Source organism: Plectropomus leopardus, chromosome 8, assembly GCF_026936395.1.
Source record: "Plectropomus leopardus strain MGB_pleo_1.0 chromosome 8, ASM2693639v1, whole genome shotgun sequence".
Taxonomy (NCBI): domain Eukaryota; kingdom Metazoa; phylum Chordata; class Actinopteri; order Perciformes; family Serranidae; genus Plectropomus; species Plectropomus leopardus.
The window spans coordinates 5403373-5427624 of NC_142183.1; the positions used below are offsets into that span (position 1 = coordinate 5403373).

General features: G+C 39.7%; 1 protein-coding gene across 1 annotated transcript in view; it reads right to left on the reverse strand.

Moving 5' to 3' along the window:
• The window catches only part of fat4 (FAT atypical cadherin 4), a 148013-nt gene that overhangs the window by 36353 nt on the left and 87408 nt on the right, over positions 1–24252 (reverse strand). The window contains exons 4-6 of the mRNA XM_042492815.2: positions 23750–24100; positions 19525–20447; positions 16524–16698 (exon numbers count right to left, since the gene is read on the reverse strand). Coding sequence (XP_042348749.2) covers positions 16524–16698; positions 19525–20447; positions 23750–24100 — 1449 coding nt within the window. The remainder of the gene's footprint in view (positions 1–16523; positions 16699–19524; positions 20448–23749; positions 24101–24252) is intronic.

Sequence of the window (24252 nt, forward strand, 5' to 3'; positions counted from 1 at the left end):
TTAGTAAAATATAATAACTTTGGTGACAACTTTGCAGAGGGCCCTTTGAACCTCTCACTTAAGTGCCATAGTTGGTAACAAAATGTGAATGCAAGTGGTCACCTGGAGATGAACATTAGAAGCAGACATGAACGGCGATGTGTCTTGGATGTCCTCTTGAGCTTTGATCACCAAAACACATGTTAACGCCAGGTGTGAACAGGCTCATTGAGACATAATGTCCAGGTACTGGATTTAGATATGAGGTACTTCAATCAATCCATAAATTATTGTCTTTATTGCCATTACATAGCTGTACAAAAAATAAAGGTTTCTCCAGTGGTACACACAGAGAGTCACAGACAAGCATTTTGTTTAGACAGAGGTATTTTAGCCAAGCTAGCCACATTGTTACAGATGGTTTCTAGAGCCTTCTAATTAGCTGGTCAATTGAAATTTTCAGCGCTACAGAGACATTTTTGTTAAAAGTATTGAGGTTCACAGGCCTAGAGCAAAGAGCTGAAGCGTCCCTGAGAAAGAAATTAAATTCTCAGAAAGCTCTGCGGCCGCTGTTAAATCGCTGACGCTACACTGTGACCTCCCTGCGGGCACAGAGGACAATTCCCTAAAGAAGATCAACAAATTTGAGCATTATTGTGGGGTTCAGAGACCACCGCGGCTTCTTTCAAGAGGGCAGGCGATTCCTCACCAAACGAGATTTGAGATAGTTTACTGTAACATCACTTCGCTGCCATGGCTTTACGATAATAAACAGACATTCGACCTGAAGCTTGTCATGCATCCAGGTTTTTTGGGTCAGAACAGAAGTGGCTAACGTGCACGTTCAGCATAAACAGAGCTGAATTCCAGAAGCAAAATAAATGACACAAACAAGAGGTAACAGTAAACAATTTTCATCCCCAAACCATACAACACTAATCTTTAGTGAGTCATTACCAAAATGAGTCATGTCCTTTGCAGGACTTCACTGACTTTTTAAGAATCCTGTTTATAACCTAATATAGGCAGTGTTGAATTTTGAGGTGATTATGTATTTCCACCTTTACAAATATTTGCAATGAAGAAAATGCTGCTTATAAACAAAATACTCTTAAATCATTGGTGATTTATAAAGGGGACGAGTGACGACAAATTTGTTGTAGAACGCAAAGAATTAAAGGGTGATTTCTACATTTTTCAACCCATTCCCTATTTTCCCATGTTTTTTTTGTCCAAATTACTGATGTGAACAACATTTTCTTTTTTAAAAAATTGGTCCACTATTTAAAGAGAGGGCAGCAGCCACACAACTCCCACAATGTAACCAGATGGGGCAATTGTGCAGGGTCACTGTATCCGCACTAAAAGTGAATATTTTGCCACAGACATGACTATATTGGTATTATATGTGTCTGATATATCACTTTACCTTTTGCTCGATCTGTTTATTACAGTGTTTATGTCTCACTCGAGGAGAAGTCTTAATTTGAAATATCAAAAGGTGAAAAAGTTGAAAAATAAAAGTGAAAAGTAAAGGTGCAATTCAGAAAAAATCTGCATACTAGCATATGCTCCCAAAAGATTTATTCAATACCGTCAGACGTGACGTTTCGGGCAATTGCCCTTCCTCAGACATGCAAGATACAGACACACTCCCCAAAAACAGTGTGAATGGGTCACCTGACAGGTCATGTTGTGTCAAGAGACAAAGCTAAAACATAAAAGGTCCAAAAGCAAAAAAAAAAAAAAAAAAGTTCAAGCAATTTAGACACTTACAATAACAATCTCTGTCTGTAGCAAAAAAAAAAAAAATTAACGGACGTACAGTGACGCTGCACAATTGCAACAATTGTTGGCGTTACACACCTGTAGCCCTCTCTCTCAATACTGGACCAGTTTAAAAAATTGGTGCCTTCTTTAGTCATTTAGACACAAAAACATGGGAGTATAGAGTCCACGTTAAAAAAATGTTACCCTTTGATGGTAGCACAATCCAAGCAGAATATGTAATATAATGTAGTTAGCCTCCCGTCTGTCCTGCATCATCACAGGGCTGTTATGTAATCAAACAACATGTGTCCAAGTGGCCCAACAGATGCGGTCAGCAGGATTACTTAATCAACATCATACTTGATTGTCTAATCCGCCTGAGCCTGCGGTGTCACACATTCAAGTGCGCAACGTGATTGGATTGACGTGAGTCATCATTCAGGAGGTTGTCATGGCAACAGATTAGCGTAGCTCCGGCTCGTCCTCGGCTGATCCTCTTTAATTGAGCAGCGATCCAAGTCAGCAAAGGTGTCTGTATCACTTTAAGTTAACCGGCGTGAAGCAGCTGCTGCTGCTGCTGCCGGGCGAAGTGTGTTTAACAGTCAGCAACTCGCTAAGACTGTTGTTGATCAAAGATGTTCTGTTCAGGCTGATAAGTGGCTCTGGGAGCTAAGTGGCTTTGTCTACAAAAGCCATTAGCTCCTACCAAGAGACTGAGTGAATGGAGAAAATATTTGGTTTTGAACATCAAGCCAGCTGCTCTATTTCTGCTGAGCCTCACACTGCCGTCTGTCACACAGCGAGCGCGGTCGTTGCATTTCAATAGCATTGTTTCCCCACCAAGAGCGGAAGCAGGCCGAGCTACAAGGATAGCTCGGTGTTTGTGTGTCGGGAGCGTTTCACTTTTGCACAGGATGTGATGTCACAACCTGTTTACTGCCTCAGGAGGGCCTCCTCCTCCTCCACAGGATAATCTGTACCTAGAGGCAAGTTTTTATCCAGATCAAAAACCGGGGCTCTTACCTAAAAATGACATCTCAAAATTTGACATAAAATACACCCTGCTAACTGCCTCATTTATTATCATAACATGCAAATGATCACATAATGCAATCATCCATGTGCAACTGCTGTTAACATTTTTAACCGCTGAGGTTTGTGTCTTTTTTATACTATTTATATAAAACTTAAAACATTATCTCTGGACGTTTAATTTAATTACAAAAAATAATAAAGTCTGCACACGAGAATCTCCCATGAACATTTATTAAATAACCACATGTGTAGCGTTTCTTGTAACATCATACGTGTGGAGGTTATTTAATAAACGTTCATGGGAGCATTCTCCAGTGTGTGGACTTTATTTATTTTTGGAATCTGTTTTCGCTTTGTCCAGCACCTACTCTTTACTACTTTTGGATGTGTGCACTGCTAGAACTTTTTTTTTTTTTAATTTAATAAAAAAACAGGATGATTATGCTACTTTCTTCCCCAAATCCTCTGACTGATGTAACTTTATTTTTGTATGTTTGTGCCTCTGCTTATCTTTCTTTTTATATGTTTTGTTTGTTTTTCTTTTAAAATGTATTTATCTATTTGTTTTCTCATCTGCTTATCTGTCAGTATCATTTTGCATTTAGAATTCATAGTTGCATCTTTCAGATATATTGTTTTTTTGTTTGTTTTAGTGAACTTTGCTGTAGCTTTTACCTGATGTTTTGTATATGTTTGGTTTGTCAAAAAAAAAGAAAAAAAAATCTCTGCCACACCACTTGTGTGACCTTTGACCTGCATTGCCTCTGTCACCATCAGTGACTCAAAGGCACAGGACACTCCGGCTAATCCTTAGTAAGCATGCAGCAAAGACCCCCCTCTTTTGTGAAGACCTAAATCGCGCTCAGATGCTCCCAAAGCCCCCTGACGCTCCTCTGTGTGACCCTGAACCTGTGCTGACCCCGCCGCCGTCGACAGGTTCAAACGTTTTTTTCAAAAGTCTTTCTTGGTGTATCACTTCTCACAGCATCGTGCGCCTCCGTGCAGCCTCAGGACGTGGCGTCTTAGCCTCCCGCGGCTCGCTGATATCACATAACCCCTGGCAGCTGTTTCCCCCCCAAATCTGCCGTCCGATGTGTAAATAGTTCAAATCTCTCTTGTTACATCGCGTGGGCTGACAGATTTAGTCGTCAAGGAACACTATATCTTGGCAGGTATGCAAATGTATGTAAATGGCAGTTGTTTCAAATAGTTTCGGCGAGGGTGAGACATTCTTAGGATTAATACGACGGCGGCTGCTAAATAACGGGGTCAACATCGCAGCTGAGTATGCCGTCTGTTTCCGATTCTCAGATTTCAATTCCATACCTGTAATCAGTGGTGGAGGAAGTACTCAGATCTTTTACTTTGCTTTCGTTACTTAAGTAAAAGTAAGTATAATCAGGAACATGTACCTAAAATATGAAACATAAAAGTACCTAATACAGAAATAATAACAATAATAATAATAACTTTTAAAAAAGAAAAAAAACAGGTGTTTTTTAATTTAAAAATGAAAAAAAAAACTCAAAATGATTAAAAACAACAACAAAAAAACCCAAAAAATTATATATATATATATATATATATATATATAAAAAAATAGAAATAGAAAAACACCCCACAAAATTCTAAATTATTTTTTTTTAAATAGAAAAAGACTTATATGTTTATCAAAATAGTTGGCAAATAATTTTCTGTGAACTGACTGATTGGTTAATCAAATAATCATTGCAGCTGTACATATATACATTTATATATTAATTTAAACATTTAAAAATATTTTATAAACTTTTCTTGTGCAAAAATCTTAATCTGTAAAGTAACGTAAGCTGTCAGATAAAAGTAATGAAGTACAATATTTCACTCTGAACTGTAGCGCAGTAAAAGTATGAAATAGGATGAAAAGAAAGTACTCCACAAGTCCCTCAAATTTGTACCTAAGCACAGTACTTGAGTAAATGTACATAGTTACTTCCACCACTGCCTGCAATAGGCTTGTTATTACGTAGAAAATAACCTCCATCCCGTCTTTTTCTTTTCAAATTTCAGGGAGTGACTCAACAAGAGAAGAAAGCTCTCCAAGACTGTTGAGAAATGCCAGCATCTCCTCCAAAAAGTCTTTCCTGGAATCTGGCAGAGCCCGGGGAAGAGTGTCGGGGTCACTGATTGAGACGACAGCAGCCGAGGCGAGTGTGACCTCGTGCGCAGTGGCTCAAGCAGAGGAAGAGGTGGGCGGGGCGGAGGGGGGTATGGTGAAAAAATATGCCTAAATCTGGCAGCGCTCAACCTGGCCCACCGCTATACGACAAATGACATCATTTTGCCATGGAAAGAGAGCTGGAAATCTGCAGAGGGAAGTCAGCTGCCTACCGGCGGCTGCCATGCACTCTGTGGTTAGAAAAGTATTTTTTCCATTGGCGAATCCCGTCCCCCAGACCCTCCATTCTTTTTCTTTCTACAGGAGTTTTGTAAATTTAAAACTTTTTGTGAGTCTACATATGAACGGAGCCTGTTTTATTTACCCAAATTACATCTGACGTTTAAAGATGCTGCACTTAAGTTATGAGACTCGATGAAATAAGTTAAAGCAGGGCTCTAACAAATTCACGCTACAAAACTCTTTTCTATGACTTTTCAAGGACGCAAAAAAAAATTATCCACAGAAGATTATACAAGTATTCAAACCTTGGAACCCAGTGCAAATTGGTTATTTTTATTTTTTATTTTTTGGAAACATGGGGGGAATGAAAAAAAGGGCAATGAGCAAGAATGTAAGAAATGTTTCACAAAATGCGATAAATTAGTAGATTTTGAAATAAAAAAAAAGATGAGGAAAAATGTCTACAGAAAAAAGAAAAAAATTATCCTATAACCATAACGAAACTATAACTATATTTATTATTAACATACTTAAACATTTTAATCTATGTTACATAGAATTATTACAATTTAAAAGCATTTCTTTCTTTCTTTTTTTTAATACTTTTTTTTGTGCTAATTTTCTGGTACTTTTTTGGACAGTTAGTTTGGGTCTCGAGGGTTAAAGAGATCACTGATTGAGATACAGAATCATATCGAGGTCACTGCTTGCTCATGTTGGACAATGTTTGCATTCTTACGACCGTTATGCCTCATGACCTCTAATTTGTAGATCAATTGTCGGCCAAAACAGATAAGGCAATCAAGGCACTACCTCACCTCTGAAGTTTGAGCATAATCTTATTTCAGGGGTTAATCTTCGGTTACTTAGGAAAGCAAACCGCCATGACCTGACAGTAACTCTCCTGGTGATTGCAGCCTCACATCGTCTGTATTTACCTCACGCCGAGAACTTATCAACACCATCGCTCAAAAATCACGACAAACTGTTACTCGAGCACTTTCTCTGCGGCTAGAAAATTGTTTTGGAAGCAAATGCCACTCGGTCCAGACGAGTGCGTGTGTGTACATTTGATCCAGATTCATCTGGGTTCTTATTGCACACGAGGAAATGGGGTTTGGATCCAGAGAAGCGTGCTCCCTCAATCAGCAAAGAAAATAGTGGACCTTGCGGTGCTGCGTTTCCATGAGGTGGTTTTGCCCTAGAGAGCCGCGCTGGAGTCGCTGAGCTGTGAAGCGGTATGGAGACCATCAAGGATAAGTCCGAGCTAAGTCCTGGTGATAACCCTGTCTGCGAGACTGAGGAGATTCTCTGTGGGAACACATCAGACTGATGGCATTCAGATAGCAGTTTTTTCATCCTATGAGCCGCCATTACACTGTGGGATTGAGTCAAAAGACGCTGGCGTCGGTGCACCTCGTTTCACACACCGAATCCGTCGGGGAGCTCAACGCGCTCGAGGATTCCTCCCCGCTGTAATTGAATCTTGAAACACCATTAACCATTTAATTAAACGCAGCACATTGCCTTCAGATCCGGGAGTGACACAGTTGGGGCAGTGACAACTAAAACAGAGCCCTCTGAGTGAAATTTAACAACAGTCCTAAATAAAGTGCTTGTTAACCCTTTGGAAACATAACAAATTAGCTCAATTTCTTTCAATTTTTCCTTCTTAAGAGCAGTTCTAACTTTTTTGTGTGTTTTTGTGTTTTTACAGCTGCTGAGTCTCCAAACTGATTTTTGTTGTTTTTAAAAATGACAGTAAGGATATTGACTTGTCTTATCTTTAAAAACATTGGAAGAAATTATAATAAAATTACCTGAAACTTGGCAAAAAAAGGACAAGAGAAATGTTTTTTTTCTGGTTAAAAAATAAAACAAAACCAAAAACAACAAATTATATTTAAAAAAAGTATATCATGTAATAATAATCATAACATTAATAATAATGCTTCATTATTATGATTATGATTATTATGATTATTATGATTATTGTTATTATTATTATTATAGTTTTCTGGATAATTTTCCCTATTTCTATCAATTATTATTATCTCTCTTTTAAAACTAATTTTCAGGTCATTTCCTTTTCCTGATTCTTGCTCTTTTTGGGACATTTCTTGCTTTTTGCCCTTTCAGCCATGTTTTCAAAAGAAAGAAAGAAAGCTGCTCAGGTCTCAGAGGTTTAAATGCACGTGAAAAGCGTCTGAATGCTGAATGATTGTTGTTCCAGGTTTCAAAGGGTTAAACTGGAGGCGGGAATGACACTCACGTCTAATATTTCTTTGCTGAATCTGAGCTCAGATCTGAAGCGGTTCGTTTCAGCGTGGATCACGCTCGGAGAACCCAGAATAACCCAAAATAACTGGCGTCCAGAATAACAAGCTTTCAGGACCCTGAGACTAAACTGGACCAGCTGACCATCTGCTGTCGCCTCGAACGTCCCAAAAGGCCACAGACAGTTTTCTCTGTAAGCCTCTCAACCCAGAAAGTATTGTCTAGCATAAACATATGGCAGGGTCTAAGCACCTTATTAGTGTACATTACCACCGGACAAATCACATTAACCTCCAAGAAGGTGCCGTGGCCATACTTTCTGAACCGGAGGGGGTACAAATACATGTGTTAATGACGATTAAGCGATCTGTTTTTTGACCGCTGCAGCTGCTACGAGGGCGCGCACTGCTGTGAGAGCCTCGCGGGGGGTTGATTTGAAGGAAACAGCAGCACCCACCTCCTGGGAAAAGGCTGCTCGCTCTAAGCTGCGCTAAGAAGCAAGTTTGAGTGTCTCTGCTGGCAAAAGAGATAATCTCTTCCCTCAATATATGATTGATGTTTTATCGGAAAACAGACAAACAAGGATAAAGCCGGGATGTCCAAACAACCGGATTCATTAAAGTGGGAAGTCCAGGACGGGTTGACTTAGGGAAGACGGATGAATGTGTAAATTTATGAGACAGCCCATCTGTAGCCTGAAGCTTAAGGCTAAACGGTTAATTACGGTTTATGGACTGCAGCTAGATTGTGCTCTTAAGGGACAGCGTAAATAAAACACATCATTACTCGGAGGGGAGAGAGAGAATTGGCCGCCATCAAGGCAAAATTGACATTTTTCTGCCTCTGAGAACCTGTTGCTTTGCAACAAAGCTTCTTTTAATGCGACCCTGTCCAGCACCCATGAATGGCCTCGGCGGAGCTGAGTGCAGGGTGCGAGCTGTCCCAATGCACAGTTTGCCAAACATAACAGAGTAAACAGAGGTTTTCTCACACTTAACAAGCGAGAGAGTGAAAGGGATATCTGAGGAAAACACTCAACCCGCTATAAGAGGGGAAAAATATTTCTAATAATACGGCAATCTCAGAGGCATTCGTCAAATTAAACCTAATGTTACACAACTCGCCAGTTATTTATGGAGTGCCGCGTCTCACTGCTTTTGCATAATTTCTTCCCCATATGTTACGGGATAGGGTTTGGCGGTTTGCAGGCCGGCGAGGAAAGCATACTGACGGACAAAAAAAAGTGCTGCATTTTCTCATATTTTAGGGCCTGTGGTGAAATTTAATGAAGTGATGTGCCTTTTGTGTTTTTACTACAATGGTGCTTTTTTATTTGCTGTGTGTGGCTGAATATTTGGAAATCTTTATTTAGCATGTGTGGAACAGTCTGTAACTGTTTCTCATTTTATGGTGACACAGGAACACAAGCAGATCATAACCAGTGTGAGAGGTGGAGAACATACACTGGCAGCGCAGCACGCTCATAACACCACTCTATAATGTTCATACGTTGGCCGTATAAATCTGAAGTATGACGTTTGGAAAAGGCTCCAGAGCGAAAGCATGCAAACACAACCATTGTGAGTTATTTCACCCTTTAAAATATGGATCATTTGCGTGGACAAAACTTCAAAACCTTTCCGTGAATTTTCAAGGACCGTAATAAAAACTACTATAACTACTACTTATATTTTTCATACATATCAGATTCAAACTCTATTTAAAGATAATGTCAGCTAGCTACAAAATATATAAATGTATGTGATGATAAACAAAACACACCCTAACATGGGCTATCTAAGTGTTTTTGCATCTCTTTTGGGTCGTTTTGCACGTTTTGGGTTTGTTTTGCTTTCTCTGTTGTCGTTTACATCGTTGTGGTCATTTTGTATCTCTTTCGATGTTTTCTTTCATCTCTTTGGAGTTGTTCTGATTCCCTGGAGCCGTTTTGTGTCTCTGAGTTGTTTCGAAATCTTTGTTATTGTTTTGCGTCTCTTTGGGGTCGTTTTGCACATTTTGGGGTTGTTTTACATTACTATGTGGTCATTTGCATCTTTTTGGGGTCAGTTTGCATCTCTTTGGGGTCGTTTTATGTCTCCTCTGAGATGCTTTTGAATGCTTTTTGGTTATTTTCATCTCTTTAGGGTCATTTTACGTGCTTTAGGAATGGTTTGCATTTCTCTGTGGTAGTTTCAATCTCCGTGGTTGTTTTGCATCTCTGTCGATGTGCTGCATTATATGGCCTTTCACGAGTATTTAGACCTTTGAAACCTGAGCAAAAAAGGTTTAATTCTCTTTCAAAAATACGGAAAAGTCGTTGAGGAAATTGCAAGAAATTTGTGACGGAAAACAAGAAAAAAAACTAAAAATATTTTTTTTTAAAAAAGGAAAGGGACAGACAAAAAGTCTAGAAACTACATTTATGACTATTCAAATATATATTCAATATATTTTACAAAATATATATTATATTTTTAAATTCTAAACATTTTTTCAGGTAATTTCCTAGTTAATTTTTTTTTTTATTTTCTTTTAACTTTTTTTCCTTTTTGTTGCTAATTTTTGCGTAATTTCTTTTTAAGTTGCTTAATGTGTTCCTCCCATGTTTTTGTAAGAAATGAAGCAGATTTGCTTTGGTTTTAAAGGGCTAAATATAAAAGAAAATCATGAACAGTAAGTTATGATAAAATTGGCTTTATGAGAACTCGATGTGCTAACCAGCGTCCTCAGAGAAAAAAAACAGCAAATAAACATCATTAAAAAGTAAATCTTGCCAGACTAATCATACAACCCACACCACCTTCTCTTTTTAAAACCACCCATGACTTACCAAAGCTATTTACACAAACATTCAGATCGAGCCATTGTTAAAGTGTACCAGGGAGTGGAAAAGAGAAAACAGGCAATAGGGGAAAAAAGTTTAAAAGACCACATTGTAACTGCAGTTTTTTAAGAGCTGATCCAGAACGTTACTGCTGTGTTAAAGTTCATTTGAGGAACCTGATATTTTATTTGGCTAAGTCTTGTGTTGCCACTAGACTGCAGACTGGCTGAAACCTTCAGAAATGGACCCTGGTAAGATTTATTGTGGTAGGCGTTGGAGAGTGATCTAGCAATGTTTAAACGCTGCGTTATCAGTGTTCATACAGGACTTCATTTGCTCCAAAATTTGCTTAAAATGCCAGAGATGAACAGATAAATGCTAAGTTACATTTTCTTTGTTGTTTTGTACAAACCTGACGACAGGCTAGAGATTGACAGATCCTTATTCAATTAATGAAGTCAGTGGGAAAAAAAAAAAAACGGGAGGCAACTTTATACACCCGATTCATGGGAGCCATTTAAGAGAATAAAAGCTCCTGCTTTTAAGTAGGGATGGTCATTAAAATTCTTTATCTGCTAAGCGGTCGTTTAGCCCCAAAAACTTCCCCTCATCCACCAGCCAAGAGGCCATATACAAACAGTGTGGCACTATGGAGCGATGTGCTGGAGGGATGTGAAAGACATGGGATTTCTATGCGACCGTATCCGCCATAATAGGCATGGGCCAAGGGATTTACTGTGCCTTCCCTTTAATAAATGTGACCAAACATGGTGCATGTCAATGCAGCCCGGGGACGCTCTCACCACCACACGCAGACTCACACAGACTCAGAGGCAACACACAAAATACGTAAGTGCACAAAAAACAGAGAATGCATGCAAGTGCATAAACGCGCAAACAGCCATATGTGCAAACACAAGCATGCGTGCATCCTCACCACGCATGAACTGTCACACAAACTAGTTTAACTCAACAATTTGATCTAAATTTTCCATCAGTTTTAGTATATTTTAACTCAATTTGTTAATATAGTGTTTATCAGTCTCTCAGCAGCAGGATGCAGAGAAAAGAGCGCTTATTTCCAACATGGTCTCTGATGTTAAAAACCAAGAACAGCACTGAAGATGAAGTGTGAAATTAAATGATCACAGCCTTAAAGGGAACCTATTACGCTTTTACTTATTTTCTGCCATATATAACATTACATGTCAGTTGTTTATCACTTCTATCTAATCTAAAGTTTTCATCCGTTTAAATGTAATTTTTCATAATAAATTATCTCAGTTTTCTCAGCCAAGAGATGTTGAGGTGAGTTCTTACTCTCAACATGGTCTCTGATGTCACACAACACTGTGAAATTAAATGGCCAAAGACCTATTATGTTCTCTCATATGTATATATAATATTACAGATTTGATGTTCATTTTAAATGTGGCCAAAGCTTCAAATAATCATAAATAAAATAAAATAAAATACTCAAAAAAGTAGATGAAAAGCACAATGCAAAGCACAAAGTGTAAGAAATAGATAAAAATATTAAAAATCACAAAAAAATGGTTAAACTGTATAAATTGTCAATAAATAAACAGATAAAATGAGGCAAACATGTTTAAAAGTAAATTATATAAGCAAAAGCTCAGGTTTTAGAGCATTCTTAATTCTCTGATTCCAGCTACATTTTCTGATTTTGTTACAGGATGATGTGAGATGGTAACAGATTTCTTTAGATAGATCTGCTCCAGGATCACTAATGCAGGTGTTTACATTATGTACACTGCTACATGTAGCCACTGTTCACAGTGAGGTTGGAGAAACGTGTAATCTTGTTCACTAATGTCGGAAATTTCTCCCTGATTCTGTATCATGTTCTCGCTGGAACATAGATAAAGATTTTGGTTCAGAGCTTTCATTAGTGATTTTTAACGGGAAAAAGTGCCACTATACACAGTCATTCTCCAGTTGCAAGTACATTGCTACATGTAGCTACATGCTAACATCAGGGAAGCATGTAATCTTGGTTGCGAATGTTGTTAAAATCTCCCCAGTTGTGGATCATATTCCTGCTGGAACATGTTCAGTTGCATTTTGAAGCTTTTGCTGGTTATTTTTAAGGATACAAAATGCTGCTCTTCTATGTTACTGTCATTCCCGGCTGCAATTACTGTGCAGAGACGCCAAGATGCAGAAGAACCAAAAAAAAAACCACTGATCAATCAGAGCAGGCTGGGCTTTATCCGGAGGGGATGTTTTTTTAACATTACAATGTGTAAACATGTTCTAATAGGAACCCAAAATATAAGTTTGAAACTGAAAATGAGCATATGTCCTCCTTAAAACCCATATAACATCATTATAAACTAACTCATATACAGAAGAGATGACACACATAAAGACAACGATAACAAACACCCACTTGGTGACTCAAGAAACTTTTCTTAATAAACACTCAAGTAAACCCTGATTTATAACTTTACACTAAAGATAAAACCTGACTCCTAAAAGTCCCTTTTGCTTTCCAAGGCTGTTCCATCGTAGGATAACAGCATCCAAAAAGCTCCTGGCAGCATCTACTTACTGAGAAAAAAAGTTTAAACACAGAAAAAGAAAAACTATTTATGAATACTGAAAAAAGGGAGAACTGTTTAGAGAACAGAAAATGCTATCAAACTTTTCAGCTGCAGAAACACACACCTGACCAGCTGCCAGATACATAAAATATGTTTTCTTCCACCACACATGTCGACTTAAAGCTATTCCATAAAGACAAAGTGGGAAAAGTATGTTACTGTGTGACTCAGTTGGAAATCTTATTGTTTCACATTCTTCCATGGAGGCATAACTTGTGCGTTACTAAGCAGTGGCTTACAAATCTGATCTGCCCGCAGCCGATCCCAGATGTTGGCCCGGCGTTACGATCAGACCCTGCAGCTCTCCATGTCTCCCGCTATCTGCACAACTTGTTAACTCAGAAATGCTCCAAACAACTTTCCATAAACAAGGAAGAGCGAGAGAGAGAAAGCAGAAATATCCCAATACTGATCGTCAACTTTCCTCTCAACAAGACGCCTTGTAAAACACCTTTAAGCAGCCTGTATGGATGCCACATTTTGCAGGGCTGCGCTCAGATTTTCAAATAATGGCAGACGTTTGCCAAATTCTGCCGCTCTCCTGAGCCAGAACACATTATGGGAACCGGCACCCGGTGAGCTCTTTTGTTTCCATCCATTTCGTGACAGATTTCAGTCAGCACAGCAGGCAGAGAGAAGCTCTGCTCCGGCTGCGATTAATGAGTTTACCTTCACTGAAATGACCGAAAATGTCCCAGAGGGACGGATCACTTTGGCAAAGTACACAAGCACACAGCTCTGCCTGAATGCATGCAAGTCAGTCGGCAGGTTTCAATTGCTGGTTCGTACAAAACTTAAATGATATTTTCAAAATGTCAATATAACAGAATTACGAGATGATTGCATTTCTATTGAGAGATATTATGCGACTGCTCTCGTGTTAACATTTCAATAAGCATGACGTTCATAACATTAGCAGCTTTGTTTCTATTTCACTGCACTAGCTGTCATTATTTCCAACCGAGGTGATGTAGGTGTGTTATGCGAGCGATAATGTAAAGACAAGCGCCCTATAAGTGGGAGCGGCCATGTTTGAGAGATATCTGAGAGGTGATAGTACATGATTTAAAGAGGAATTGTAAATTCAAAACCTTCAGATAATCCGCTCAACTTTTGAAGAGTTATGTGATGCAATAACAGCTCTTGTAGCTCCTGCTGCATCGTGAGGGATCCAGTTCCTACCGACAAGCACAAAGCCATAGCGTCATGTGATCTAGAAAAGCCAAAAAGTGTTTTCATTGCAGTTTTGCAAAATATAGCTTTTGCAAATTGCCTAAAATTCCACCTCGTGCAAGCGTAAAAACTTTTTGGCGATAACAGTTTTTTTTTTTAAATTGCCCTGTTTCTATTAGCCGTATTTTATTTGCAAACTCAATGCGCGCAATTTGAGGGTTAATGGAAACCCGCCTAGTGATAGTGTTGACACAATACCAAAATTTGACTCTGATATGAACCAGCCAAGATCTCAATACCGATACTGAAATGATACGACGGCTAAAACAAAAAAACAAACAAACTCAAAAAATAACTTGAAAAAAGAGTAAATTGAAAAATATGCCCAGCAGACCACAAACCTCTGCCAACCAGGTGCACTAAGTCGTTTGTATTAAATAGTGCACTTCTGCAGTGTGCAGGCTGCGGCCGGAGATATAGTTGCCGTTGACTACGTGTACGCATGATGGCTGCCACGCCTCCCCTGCATCAGTTTGGTGTTTCCACTTTTAAGTGAAAACCTACTTGGCAATAAATCATTTTTAGATTCTTATTCTGATGCTGGTAGGTTAAAAAAAGTGACATGACAATTTAAACTTGATGTTCATAATAATGTCATACATCCCACATGGAATAAGCCACAATATATTGAATATATTTAATATGTCGTCCATCATTAGTTGGTGATGATGATTCTTTTAGAGAACAAGCTGAAAAAAGCTGAGCACGTTTCTGGTCATAAGTCATGCTGCAGTTGTGTTAAATCACAAAATTATCTCTTCTGCTCATGATGAAGTGTTTGCAGGGCACAGCGGCTGCTGCAGGATTCTGTCTTGGCTGCCGTACAAATACCAAATATGACAATACAACATATTTTTTTGCATAAACAGAAAGCGCAAGTCCTTGTCTGACAGAATAATACTTCTACAGACTGAAGTTTTGCAGTGATAAATCCTCCCGAGTCTTTTTCTTTCTCTCTGCTCCACACTGTGTTGGAGTCAAACGAGTCAAATGTGGCAGCGCAGGAAGATAAAGGCAGACGTTAACATGTTAAGATGAATGTCTGCGGTTGAAAATGGGTCATGGTAGACAGCACAATTGGAGACATGTCTGCACCATCCACCTTCAACGTTTCCTGCCAGATAGCGCCTGGGAGAACCATTTCCCCCCACTGTCTCAGCCGAGGCCTCAAAAATGTGAGAAAATGCTGCTGGGTAATTTGGCCTGTACTATGATTATGGGTTTTTTTGATATTTTGATATTCTACCCCAAATCCCTCTTTCTGCCTCTCACCAACATTGTACTGAGAACGTCCTGTCAAAATATTTTGGAATTGTTGTCAGGCTTCTAAATATGGACTCCTTGTGAAGCGCACAAAAAAGGGATCGAATCCTAATTAGTATGTTCGCTTGTTGGGCAACTTTGTCCATGTGGCACAAACCTCGGAGCAGCGGGAAAATCCTAACAAAGCATGAAGAAAAAATACACTTTTTGTTACTTTGACTCCTGAAAATTTGCTGTTTTTGATTAATGGTCTTTAGTGAAAAAAAAAAAAAAAGTAATCAAACTCTAACAATCTCCCCCACAAATGTGCAGATTATTCAGACTCAAAAGTTTGTTTATGCAGAATATTTTTTAAAAACAAGACCATGCAAAATTGTCTCAATTCTCACCAAAGCCAGAGCACAGTCAAAAATACACAGCATTATGAACGGTCACATGGTCAGTCCAGGAATGAAACAGAACCGCCCTCAGACCATGACGGCCGTGCCAGAGCAGCTCGGGAGAAACATATACTTAACTGGGATACCATGTGATTTGGCTGCAACGGGGATACGCATGTACTCCTTTAACTGCACATTAACTGGCCTCTATGCAATAACAAGTTAACCTTTTATCTGGCTATAACAAGCTCTACCGCCGTATCCAAATAAACAGAGGATGCTGTTCAATCGAACCCGCTGAAAGGACTGCTGGGGAATAGGTCAAAAAACACCCACTATTTTGCAAGCTAAAAACTCCCGAATGTTTAGCTTATTGTGCCACACAAAAAGCGCACTGTGCACACTGTGAAATCAAAATGCTGTTTGTTGACATTGCATGAAAATATTCTTTTCAGCTCGGTTTTGCCGGCTGATTACAAAATATGTTTCTAGCTTTGCTTAAATTCAACAATGACCATGTAAGGAGTTATTACACGGTGCTCAGTCCGCACCAGATCCACCAGATCATCATGATAAGTTGAACAAGTCGAATGTGGTGCGAGCTCAGACGTAAACAACTCATTTCGGAGCGCTATAAACTGAAACATAACACTGCAAGGCCAGCATAAAATCATCTTTTACTTTAAAAGCCGTCAAACATTTCAAGATGGTATCAGCCGCCCGCGCAGCTCCCAAACGTCCAACTGCGGTCTCACCTGAGTCGGTGGCTGTGATCAGCAGGATGTATTTCCCCTGAGCCTCGCGGTCCAGAGTGTGGGTCAGACTCAGCTGGCCGCTGGACGACAGGCTGAACGCGCCCTCGTCGTTCCCGCCGCTGAGCATGTAGCTGAGCTGGCCGTTGGCACCTTGGTCGTCGTCTCTGGCAACAACCTGGAGAACACAGAAACGAGCGTCTTGGAGATTTCTGAGGATCAAACTTGTGCTTCCTCTTGAACATGAAATGTGTTTTTCATTTCCAGCAGCAGAACGACGGTTTGTCCAGGATAAATAGGAGAACCGGAGAGCTGTAATAGCATGGCAGCAGTGGCAGAAAGTAACATGTACTCTACTTAAGTACAATTTTGAGGTACTTTACTGTGCTTCAAGTACAAAACAGCATGAAATGATAATACTTTGAGCGAAACTATGTCACCTTTGAAAAAGGTCAGAACACATTCTTCATCTTGTATAGAAAAAAGTTGAATCTATAAGCAGCAGAAGAAACTCTGACTAAGCTCAATGTCACTACAGCCGTACACGGCCTGGTATGACCCGTAGTTTCCTGCATGTTGGTTAATGCTGGCGAGTATTGGCAAACCATTGGCTGCTCAATTGACACGACTGAGTCAGTCTGCTGACTGTATGATTGTTCTTTACTTGTGCAACATTTATGGGGTAATTGTGAGCACTATTGAACAAAGGTCACATTAAAGGAACAGTTCTCTCCATTATTAAAGAAATACATATTTCTCCTCCTACCTGTAGTGCTTTTTACAGATCTAGATTTGGTGTGAGTTGGAGATATCGGCCGTAGAGACGTCTGCCTTCTCTCCAGTATGATGGAACTGGATGGCAGAAAATCATGACCTGGTTTCTCAAGATAATCCACTGACCATGTTGAGAGCAGATTTATAAAGGAACTGTTTTTGTTCTACTAGGGCCGACCCAAATGTTTCGAAGCTTCAGTCATTGCCCAAATCAGTATTACTGTTTTTTCACCACTAAGCTTGACATTTAAAGTGTAAGACACAAATGAGGTTTTCTCAGCACTGTCACTGATCCCAGCTTCAAGCACTTTAAGTGGCCCGAGCTGTTACAAGCCTCTCGACCATGAGTAGATGCACACAGGCGAGGGCAATAGTACTCAAACATATTCATACATGCGTATCAATCACCCAAACCTGAGCTGACTAAAGTAGTGCTTAGTGCTGCTGCATGTGTGAGAGACAAAGAGTGACAGAGAGGGAAGAGACGGTGGAAGGTAGACTATTTTATGCAGTGTTGCTGTGAGTTATTAATAAACTGCATTGCATGGTTTGAACCTCATCACTACCCGTTCCTTTTGCTCACAGGGGAGCTTATTTAAGTGTTTGAAGCTGGGATCAGTGACAGTGCCGAGAAAACCGGCCTCATTTGTGCCCGACACTTGCAACCCCTTTAATTATCAAGCTTAGTGGTGAAAAAACAAAACCAAGCTTTTGAATAACGATTTGGGCAATGACTCTGAAGCATTCTGGTCTGCTCTTGTAGAACATAATTAGTTCCTACATGAAACTGCTCACAACAAGGTCTGTGGATTATCTTGAGTAACCTGGTCATGATTTCTGAAAAGGGACATTGCTGTTGAGTTTTTCAAATGTAGTTTTTTGGCGCTTTGCGCTCCACAAGCCAGATGCCATCTAGTTCCATTATACTGGAAAGAAGATAGACATCTCTACGGCCGATATCTCCAACACTCGGCAACGTAAACCAAAACAATCCATGCTGATAAATAGCACCACAGGGCAACACAAATTTGTGCTTTTGGGCTACATAAATAAACTTGACATTTCAGTGGATTAGTTGATAACTTATCCCTGGAAAGAAATGTAGAAACATCAGAGGAAAGGCTGGAGTGCAATGTTCCCCAAACTAACAAATTCTTCCACATTAACAGTTTTACTGTTGTTTTGCTCCCTGGATGTTATTTAGTGGAACTTTCTTAGAAAAAACATGTTGCTCAATCCATATAACCAAATATAGCTGCAAGTAACCCAGTGTAACCACCATCCTGAGTCTTTCCACTGAGGCAGCAGAGGGTTAATTATCATCACGGTGCTGGGCGGCACCATGAAGGTAATTGTTGAGGGAAGGAAGATCATTACTTATTCACTTTGCCTAATCAGACTTTCCCAGAGAATCCACAAAAAAAACAGTGAGTATGAAACTATTAGCCTGTCTGACTTTTCCCCCTCGTGCTGCGGCATTAAACTACCACTTTTCACTGGTGTGCCTAAATGCATTGTGGGCTCCTCACCCCTCCCTGCCGTGCATGCTGCAGACAGCAAAGTTAGCACACAGATGTGCGGGCAAGAAAACGTCTGGACCCTGTCCCACCACATAACTGTACCCTCATTTCCTCGAAGGTTACACAGGCGAAAGAAAATGGAATCAGTCCTCCATTTTTTTGCTTATAAATGGCTCATTTAGTCATCAGGGAATTTGGGATGTTAATTACCTTGTCATGCAATTTAGCCCAGTTTCATATTTCGGTGAAATCCTATAAAAGGCCTAATTGTGCAGAGCAGATTGCAGTCATATATCATTTCTGTATCATTTTAGTCACGTATTTGTCATGGCTAAATAAGACCACCATGCTAAGTGGTTTAATGCACTGCTCACATACCTGCACTTATTAAGTTAGTATTACTACAAATTTGGTTAAGGCATTAGCTAATTTAAAGTCTTAGAACTGTCAGTCAAAACACTGCCCTCTCTTCACTCAGAGGGTCCCGTCTGTGAATGTTAATAACATCCTGACTGTTTAACCCTCTAACACCTGGACAGACATTTTTGACAGTTTTCTTTCATTCAGACGCTTTTCACGAGCATTTAATCCTCTGAAATCTGCGAAAATGCTCTGATTTCTTTCAAAATCATAATGAGCAACTTGATAAAAAAATGTCCCACAAAATTGGCAAAAAATGTCAATGACTAAAAGATAAAAAACACACTGACCTGCAGAATGCTTTTCGGTAGGTTCCCCAAGTTCTCCTGAACATTGACGGTGTACGGCGAGAGCTCAAACACAGGTGAGCAGTCGTTGACATCCAGTAGAACTATGTTGACCGTCGCGCGGTCCACTCTGGGGCTGCTGCCTCGGTCGGCGGCTTGGACCACCAGCGAGTAGGAGGACCGCTCTTCACGGTCCAGCTGCTTGGCTACCGAAATCACCCCCGTAACCGAATCAATCCTGAAATCAGAGTTGGTGTTTCCTCCCGAGATAGAAAATCTGATCTGCCCGTTGGTGCCCTCGTCGGCATCGCTGGCGAACACCTGGATAACATCAGTCCCTGTCAAGGTGTTCTCCTCGATCTCGATGTCGTAGATGTTCTGCGAGAAGCTCGGCGTGTTGTCGTTGACATCCAGAATCATCATGGCAACATCCATTGTTGAAGACAGAGGGGGTTCGCCTTTATCCGTAGCTACGACTGTGAGGGTGTAGTTTGAAAGCTCCTCGCGGTCGAGTTCTCCAACCAACCTGACGTCTCCATCGATTGTCCCGATGCTGAACTTGTTACCGAAAGGTCCTTTGAGGGAGTACTCGATGTAGCTGTTGGGTCCACTGTCAGCGTCTGTAGCGTGGGCGGTGAACACCACCGTGTCCACCGGCGTGTTCTCCTGGATGTAGGTCATCCTTTGTGAGGTGAAGGTCGGCGGGCAGTCGTTGACGTCCAGAAGAATGATGGACACCTGGGCGGTGCTGGTGAAGCGGGTCATGGGCGGAGGAGCCAGGTCGTTGACTGTGATCACCAGATTGTAGAAAGATTGGGTTTCTCTGTCCAACGCCTTCTTCGTTTGCAGGACTCCTTCCTTGCTGATGTCAAAGTGGCCCTGAGGATCACCAGACGCAATCCTGTAGAGGAGCTGAGCATTCGGGCCTGAAAAAACATGAAAAGAGACAATTAAGAAGACAATAATTAGGATTATTGAAGTATTTCGAAGTTAGATTTATTTTGCCACAACATTTTAAAAGCTACACTGAGTCACTGCACATGTAGTTAGTTCCAAATGCTATTGAGATTAAGAAATTAAAACCTTTTAATCTTTAGCATCCGAAAATTCAGTTTAGTAAACTGTTGGTCTGCAGCTAATGATTATTTTCACTATGGACTAATCTGCCGATCATTTTCTTATTTATTGTTTATAAAATATCAAAAATAGTCAAAAATGCATGTTAGAATTTCCCATAACTCAAAATGGCATTTTCAAAAGGAAGAAATGTTCAGTCAACTATCACATATGACAAAAAAGACAAAAAAAATGCATAAAATCATCATGTTTGAGAAGATCCAGCCATCAAAACTCAAAAATTTTGCTCCAGGAAATGACTAAACCAGTTATTTGATTTGATTTCTTTTGTGTTGATTGACTGATCTTTGCTGCTCTGGTAAACTAAACACATTGTGTTTTTATACCTTCCAAGTACGACGTGGATATGTACACAGTGTTCACACTAATCTCACAAACTTGACTTTGGGCTCATGTGTACTCGGATTCGGACCTGTAAAAATACTATACGGAATAACAACCACACAGACAGCAAGTCTACTCTCTGTGATTTCATTACACTTGTATTTTTCTCCCAACGTTAAAGCGTGTTACTTTCCTCCAGTGGAGAATTAACACAACCTGGTACCAAAATCTAATTTTGACAATGAGGAAGAATGTAGTGGAGCAAGAATTAACCCTTTGAAACATGGATCGACATCAGGTCCTTTTCTTTTTTTGGATGCCTTTTACAAGCTTTGAAACTTGAGTAAATTGGTTTGACTTGGGGGGAAAGGCGATAAACAACTTAACAAGAAATATCTTACAAATTGCATGAATTTAGTAAAAGGGGACAAGAAAATGACCTAAAAATTAGTTTGGGAAGGGAATTATTTAAAAAATATTTTGAAAAAAAAATAGATGAAAATGTTGAGAAAACAGTTTTTAAATCATCATAATTAAATATTTTTAATTATGTTACTGAAAAAAGTTTTATCCTTTTCAATTTTCAGCACTTTTTTTCTCCACATTTTCTTGATTGTTTTTTTTAAATTATTTTTTGATTTTCTTTGTTATGTAATTAATTTGCTACTAATATATCTTACTAATTTCTTTTAGATTTCTTGGTCAGTGTCTTGTTAGGATGTTCACTGCCTTCTTCCCATGTTTGAAAAAAAAATCAGCCTAATTTGCTCATGCTTTAAAAGGTTAAGTGAGATGCATTTTTTTTTTGTTAAATCTCTTAGACTCTCGGCCTACAATCTGTCTTGGTGTATTTTTAACTACAAACCTTGTCTCAAGACACTCACAGTGCCAAAAAGAAATAAATCTACAAGGAACTATTTAGTATAACCCTGAATTAAAAAATAGCCAGATAACAAACAGAACAGCAGAGGTCGAATGTTGATATTTTTGACAGGCATGCATTGTTCCAGATGTGATTGTTAAATATTCTCTATGTGTCTGAATTAGGCACTTATATGTGTTATCTGCATCCACTTCCACAAATTGTGCATGTGCAGCAGCTGGAGCTCTGGCCGCCACTCTCGTCCTCCGCGTAGACGATCCATTCATGCAGCACGACAGATTGCTATCAAAAGAGAAACACCACTGCAAACCACTTCCTAAACTGATAGTGCGGCTGTGCTGTTTTGGAAAATCCCTCACGACTGAAACATTTATTTAAATGAGATAACTGCTGTGTGACTGAGTGGATGGATGCCGTAAACTATCTCTCCTCGAAATCAGGGCCTAATCCGCAGCTCTCCTCTGGAACTGGGGGTTAAAATGAGCTTAAATTGAGCGTCTGTAATTCAACTCAACGGGGTATTCATGTGGAAAGCGCCGGCACCTTCCCACACTCCAGCGTGTATTTACAGTACACAAGTAATCCCTTATCAAAAGAGTGCTACTTCCATCCGAGTTTAGACTACGTCGTCTAGAGACAAAGTCTGGGGGTCGGGGGTCAGGGCTTAGGAAGTGCTAACAATGGCGGCGTTTTATTTTGACAGTGCAAAGCTGCAACTCTATATCTGCAGTGGACGACGCGGTCAGATTGTGTGGACAGTGGAGAGAGAAGCCAGACTCTGGTTAAAGACTAGGCAGCGTATTTCCCAGGAATGTAGGTCACTATAACCACATTAGGTCTGGGTGAAGCGGTAATTACAGCGGAGGAGAGTAGCGGTGACTGTTCAAATACCACACGGCACTTCACATACACGGAAGCCACCACCTGAAACGCAGGAATAACTCAGGCCACTTAATCATACGGTGAAGACGTATTTCATCAAGTCATTCGTGCACGACGCAAAATAAAAATGAAAAATAAAATGTAGGTTGGAGAGCCTCTGTGTAACCGACAGTCATAACAAAATGACAGGCTTACATTAAATTAATCTGCGATGGTCGACTCACACTTGATTTATACAGAATGAGAGTACATTACTGCTTAAAACTTTCTCACAGAACGGGCTTCTTTAAATACACACACATCTCTGGGATATCTGTCTATCCTTTACAAAAAAACCAACAAAAACACATGCTGAAAATCGTGCTTGTCCTGAAAATTTAGTCAGTTTCGGAGTCAGTGAGTGTATATATATATATATATATATATATATATATATAAAGTTGACAATATATTTATAAGAGCCTGATTAACATATGAAATTATTACATATATTGACATGTCAGTATCAGCATATGTGTGAGCAGCAAATAAACAAACAAACAAGAAAAAAAAACCCAAAACAACCTGCAGTTATATGTGTTTTACAGGCTGCATTATTTTGATAAGTTTTTATATATTTCATGATTCATGTTTTTTAAATATGTTTTTATTATTTAACTTTTCTTAGTTTTCAGTTAATTTTTGTGTTAAAACATGCACTATCATTTCTCAAAAAATAAATAAAATAAAATAAAATAAAATAAAATAAAATAAAATAAAATAAAATAAAATAAAATAAAATTTATATACCCTCCCAAATATTAAACATCTTTGAGGATCCTGCTGCAAAAATATTTGTTTGGGTTATATTATTATTTCAAGAGCAAATATAGTCAATTTTACTCATTATCACACAGATAAATGGTACTCTCAGTACTGTTACTGTGAGTAACATAGTTTGGGCTCTGTTATCTATCGTCCCTTTGATTCCATGCCGTTGTGTATCTTCCCACATGTACGTACCATCATCAGCATCACTGGCCCCAACAGTGACGATACTGGATCCAGGCGGCAGGCTCTCAGAGACAGACGTGCTGTACACGGAGGTGTTAAAGACGGGCGGGTTGTCGTTCACATCCAGGACGTTGAAATACACTCTGACCGTGCTGGCCTGCCCTCCGCCGTCCCGGGCCTTCGCTGTCAGAATGTAGTACTGCTGTGTCTCGTAGTCCAGCAGACGGGTCACATTGAAGACTCCTGTCACTGGGTTCAGGAGGAACGTCTCGTCTTCGTCGTCCTCCTCCAGCGAGTATGTGACCTCTCCGTTCACCCCTGAGTCAGAGTCGCTGGCCAGGATCGCCGCCACGATGGAGCCTGAGAGAGTGAGACACAGAGGCGGGAAGTTAGACTTTACTGCACTTTAGAACAAAATAACTTTAATTTATCTGCAGATGGTTATTAGGGCTGTTTATTGATACCAGTGACTCAGCGATCACGCCGCCAGCTCTGTTTTTTAAACTAACTTG